This window comes from Lathyrus oleraceus, chromosome 2 (assembly GCF_024323335.1).
Source record: "Lathyrus oleraceus cultivar Zhongwan6 chromosome 2, CAAS_Psat_ZW6_1.0, whole genome shotgun sequence".
NCBI lineage: Eukaryota > Viridiplantae > Streptophyta > Magnoliopsida > Fabales > Fabaceae > Lathyrus > Lathyrus oleraceus.
The window spans coordinates 356720959-356726359 of NC_066580.1; the positions used below are offsets into that span (position 1 = coordinate 356720959).

At 33.3% G+C, this 5401-nt stretch overlaps 2 protein-coding genes across 3 annotated transcripts; one reads left to right on the forward strand and one right to left on the reverse strand.

The window, feature by feature from the left end:
* Positions 1-542: 542 nt before the first annotated feature.
* LOC127119503 (uncharacterized) lies at positions 543-2787 on the forward strand. Of its 2 annotated transcripts, XM_051049740.1 has the most exons (5): positions 543-1011; positions 1148-1236; positions 1325-1477; positions 1599-1754; positions 2428-2787. In XM_051049740.1, the coding sequence occupies exons 1-4, from the start codon at positions 909-911 to the stop codon at positions 1752-1754; spliced, it is 501 nt and encodes a 166-aa protein (XP_050905697.1). In that variant the 5' UTR covers positions 543-908; the 3' UTR covers positions 2428-2787. The 2 variants fall into 2 exon arrangements, with proteins under 2 accessions (XP_050905697.1, XP_050905698.1); XM_051049741.1 differs by lacking the exon at positions 2428-2787 and having other exon boundaries at positions 1599-2002.
* Positions 2689-3777, reverse strand: LOC127119504 (beta-1,3-galactosyltransferase GALT1). Its single transcript, XM_051049742.1, has 3 exons — positions 3478-3777; positions 2953-3065; positions 2689-2833 (listed from the first exon to the last, which is right to left on the reverse strand). The coding sequence occupies exons 1-3, from the start codon at positions 3494-3496 to the stop codon at positions 2726-2728; spliced, it is 240 nt and encodes a 79-aa protein (XP_050905699.1). The 5' UTR covers positions 3497-3777; the 3' UTR covers positions 2689-2725.
* Between the last annotated feature and the right edge of the window lie 1624 nt (positions 3778-5401).

Below are 5401 nucleotides of genomic sequence, written 5' to 3' on the forward strand. Positions count from 1 at the left end.
TTAGAGGTATATGATACTAGTTTGAAAAATATAAAAAAGTTATTTATAGGATTCGAATCCATGTTTATTTAAACTAATCTCTCAATTATTTTTAAACCGATGGATAAAGTTCTCAGTTTTCATTTGACCATTTGTTACCTCGACATTGTAATCGAGGTGAAATTCATTCCGCGTTCGACACAACATGTATTATTTGTAGTAGTGTTGATATCAAATGAGACTTAAAGACAACGTTTTATTATCACGCTTTCTGCATTTAACTTTATGATTTAGTTCACGATTTTACGAACAATATTAATAATTCCAACACCCTTCACGATGAATTGATGACGTTATATCATAGTTTGCATATGACGTAGAAATTCGACATCAAAGATTTAATATATTTTTCTAACTCTAACTCTAATGTGACACTTATCTCATAGTCAATTAATACTTGACATCATTGTATTGCAATTCTACACAATATTAAAAAAAAAATTATAAGAGAATCTCAAATTTAAATATTTTATACTCATACATACAATTTATTTAGCAAAACATAAACCGATAATATTACATCGGTCTTTTGTGGAACTTTATGTAAAAATCATTACTCTCACCAAGACCTTAATTTCTAGATTTTTTTTTCCCTTTTTCTACTTGTAAAAAAAAACTGGCCGGATAACGGCGGAGGAGTCAATTATCGGCGGCAGGAAACAGTGAGAAATTCGTTCATGTTTTACATTTTCATTCACTTCTTCGGATTTTCCTCCCCTTCACCTGGTGCGAGAATGCAATTCCAGCGCGATTTACGACCCTGACCCTCCATTCCGCACCGCGATTTCACTCTAAACCAAACATATCGTTACTCCTAACTTCAATTTTGTTCTCAATCTTCACAGATTATAGCGTGAGGGTCTTATAATATGATTCAAGTTCTGAATCCCTTTGAATTACTTCAATTCAAGACTTCTTCTTTCTTCGGAACCATTCCAAAACCCTTCATTTCCTTCCAAGCACAAAGCAGAAGTAAGTTAAACATAATTTAAATCTGCCCAATTTTTTTTTGCTGTTGTCCATAATTGATTGCATGATAACTCTATTGGTATTGCCTTGAATGTGAATTTTGATTTTGTTTATAGTGAAAATTTGAATTTCCTTGCAGGTTTAACTATGAAACCTTTAGTCATCAAAGCTAGGGCAAATGCTAGAAAAGAAAGTGCTAAAATTCGAAACAGAAAGATACAGAAAAAGGTACCACAAATACAATTTAAGTGTTCCTATTTTTTTTTCTCTATCTGTTATTAATTACATTATTTCTGTCATGCATTTTTTTCTTCAGTTTAATGGAACAGCAACACATCCAAGGCTTTCGGTATTTTGCTCTGATAAACAATTGTATGCAATGCTTGTAGATGATCAAAATAAGAAGTGTTTATTCTACGGAAGTACGCTGCAGAAATCGTTCCGAGAAAATCCTCCGTGTAGCACCGCTGTAAGTAATCCACATCATTTTTGAGACATTTTGTATGAGACAGTGAAAACAAAACAACTTTCGTTACATTATACTTTGGCTATAGGTTTTTTTTTAAAGATTCGGTGAAACATTGTTTTAGGAAGCTGCTCAACGTGTTGGGGAGGCTCTTGTCAAAGCCTGTGTTGATCTCAACATAAATGAAATATCATTCTACGATCGCAATGGATTCGGTCGTGGAGAAAGGCTAAATGCCTTTGAGATTGCCATTTCCAATTATGGATTCTTGCCTAGATAGGTATGTAACTTATGGTACTGCTATCTTGAGAAACACCTATGAAGTATTCTTCTGTAGAAGTAGAAGTCGATGGAATGGGAATATATATTGCTTTATTGTACGTTGCAATCTTAGTTGATTGATCATTAAAATAAGAAATTTGAGTAATCCAGGCTTCAAATGTTATGAACTTTATGAGTTGGAAAATGGGATGGTATTTGTTGTAATCTTGTTGAAACTCATTTCACTTAATCATATTAGTAACTTAATGATGGTATTATTACATGTTAAAATATGTCTTAAGGGTGTTGAATTCTGAATTGCATGCACTTTTGCGCATTCTATGCAAAAATAACTTGCTTCATTTGAAGTTTTTTCTCTACAAAGTGCATTTAGATGTCATCACAAATGGGATAAAATTGAAGGATATTTACTATGTAATTTCTCTTGTTTTTCTTGGCTAGTTACTTACTAGGTTGAGTCTAAAGACATGATATTTTAAGTTCCCTGGTTTTGATGAGTCAAAACAATTATTGAATCTATGAATTCTGTGAATGCATCTAATTAGTTGGTTGATAGAGCAGGACAAACCAACAATTGAAGAATGTTATAACTCTAAAGTTTGTAACTAGATCAAGCAAAGTTTGTTGTAAATTGTAACCATTTGATGAAATTCCCAAAATTTGAAGTACAGGTGAAGTAATGCATCATGAAGAAATGTCTGGTGTCACCTGATTGATGATGCAAAGCCATGTGTTGACCCAAGGTCTGAGACAGACACGTAACTAGCTCCATGCACAGAGCAATGAATGAATACAAGATCCAATGGATATTTTACCATGATTCAAGATCGTTCAGGAAACTAGTACCAAGCACAGTCTGTATAACAAAAGGGAAGTTTTAAGAGAATTTACATGAAGAATATTTGACTTGAAGTGTGGGAAATTATTTATCAGAAAGAGGGAAATTATTTATCAGAAATGCTATCTTCGTTATTGAACTCTATAAACTCTGTCCTCATTCTCGTATTGAACTTCTGGACCATCCTTCTTCATTTCTGCTATCCAGATTCCCATTGCATTGTTTTCTAATTTAAACATCTGCAAAACAGTTTTAGAATTGTCTGAGTGTTCATGTATTCCTCTGATGCTTTTCTACACAATATTTAGAGTCCACTTGCGAAGTTTTACACTTTGACCAAATAAAGGATTTTACAAACCTTCAAATGATTCTCTCTGTATTTCTTGTAGATTGTCCTTGCAATGTCATGTGAGACCACAAAACCAGGACCATGTGCCCATGGAGGATAAGTTCCTTCACTCCATTCCTTTACTATAGCATTATACAATAGATAATGTTATATTAGTTGAAAGTATGTCTGAGAAGAAAATTAAAAACAGGCAAAGCGCATAAAAGTTCTATTTCAACATTGTAGAAGCAAGTAGGCAATTCAGTCCAATCTCGGTTAATACTCTTTCACCAACGGTCATGGAGATTGCCATTTTCTGATAACAAGCATATGATAACTGATGAAAATTATGGTCCTTGACTGAACAATTATGTTTCAATGACTGAAAAATTATATAAGCTCTTTAGTTTGTATGAGTAGATTATAAATTATCTTTGTACAAAGACCAATAGATTCATCCAAGATCTATTTACAAAACAATTTACTTACAATCAGAAACTAACAATGTAAACGAAATGGAAGAAAGATTATTCAAGAAAGGAAGTATATCTCTACCTCTGGGATGATGTACCATTAGCTATCAGGATTTCGATGAGGTTGGGAATCTGAATTGATGGATCTATATAGCAATCCATGAGTCACATTGTGATCCTCTGTAAAGAGCCTAGCACTTCATCTACACGAACAAATGCATCATCATCTGTCTTCATGACGAACTTTGCTGAAACAACCTGTGTCTGTTCAAAAGATAATGCATATGAGAATATAACTATTTTCCAAGTCAAGGAAAAGGCAAGACTAGTAAAAAAGGGTTTTGATGTATCGAAGTTGTGATTACAATGCTAAAGTAATCTTTGTTTGTTAAGAATTCGTTAAGATCAATTAGCATCAACTAGAAATCAATAGCTTTAATATTGTATAAATTGTAATTAATATATTACCAATGGTATACAGCTCATATGCATATAAATAAATATATATCAGATGTAATCTCATCGACACACAACCGATTCCGTCACTTTTACCAAACAAGCAAAAGATATTGTTACTAGAACTTGATTTCGTACTTAACCAGCTTTTATCGGGATCCATTATTCCCTACTATGAATTAGTTAGTAAACAACTATTGCGTTTGACTAAACCTCAAGCATTTGGACCAATCTCTACTCCATCTCCCATTGAATCATCTGCTCTTGCTTCCCACTACCATGGTCGTGGTGGACGAAATAGAGGACGTGGTGGCCAACGCCATGGAATTTGCTATAGTTATTGCAGTGGCTACAGTCATATTGAAGTTGAATGTCATATAAAGGCAAATGAACAACATTTACAGTCGAGAATTGTTGTTGTTGCTCAATCGACTGCTACCAAAGATGTTACTATTCCGACCGCTGATTACAATGAGTTCCTTCAGTTCAAAGCAGCCCCCCACCCATCATCTTCTGCCGCCGTTACTCAGTCTACTAATCCTATAGCCTTTATCTCTACATCATCATCCCTTGGTTCGTGGGTACTCGACTCGGGTGCCTCTGATCATATGACTTATAATAAATTTCTTTTGTCTCACTTGTTTTATTCTGATTCTTTGCCTTCTATCACTGTCGCAGATGGTTCCAAAATCAAAGTTCAAGGCCTTAGTCAAACACACTCACTTCCAAACTTGTCTTTAAATTCTGTAATCTATATTTTTGGTTTTCCTTTCAATCTAATATATGTCAACAAGCTCACCCGTAGCTTTGATTGTTTAGATCTTTTTATTGATAATTTTGGTTATGTCCAGGATCGACTACACGACAGACGATTGGAGTAGGGAGTGTGTTTGGAGGATTATATCATCCATCACCGCTGGTGGATGTCTTTGTTGTATCTCAAAACCTTACAAATCAACGTTTGGGTCACCCTAACCTTAATATAATGCATCTTTTAGTTCCTAGTTTTTTTTTTAAAATTTTCGTTATTTGAGTGTTAGTCGTGTCAGTTAGGCAAACATATTCGTCACACCTATTATCAGCAAGTAAATAAAAATGTTGTGTCATCTTTTTCTTTAGTTAGTTATGATATTTGGAGTCCTAGTCGTGTCAAATCAACTCTAGATTATTATTACTTTATAACTTTCATCCATAATTTTTCACAATATATTTAATTATTTATAATAAAATATCATCCAGATATTTTTCATATACTCACAAAATTTTACGTAAAACTTAAAAATAAATTTGACGCTTCTATTAAAATTTTACGGACTATATACTTACCACCAAGTTTTATGTAAAAATTAAAAATCAATTCGACACTTCTATTAAAATTTTACGCACTATATATTTACTAAGCATGACGGATCCCTAAATTATAGGAAACTAACTAACAAATTTTAGTTAGTTGTGTTATGTGAGTCTATAGATAGACTGTCTACCCTTTGTAACTCAGAATCAATCAAGACAAAACAGAAACACAATCATGAATTCAGTATTTTTCACCT

Coding starts and splice junctions, on each gene's coding strand:
- LOC127119503 (XM_051049740.1), top strand. CDS start 909: ATGATTCAAGTTCTGAATCCCTTTGAATTACTTCAATTCAAGACTTCT. Junction 1,012..1,147: donor CTTCCAAGCACAAAGCAGAA/GTAAGTTAAACA, acceptor ATTTCCTTGCAG/GTTTAACTATGAAACCTTTA. Junction 1,478..1,598: donor ATCCTCCGTGTAGCACCGCT/GTAAGTAATCCA, acceptor ACATTGTTTTAG/GAAGCTGCTCAACGTGTTGG.
- LOC127119504 (XM_051049742.1), bottom strand. Junction 2,834..2,952: donor ACAGAGAGAATCATTTGAAG/GTTTGTAAAATC, acceptor ACTGTTTTGCAG/ATGTTTAAATTAGAAAACAA.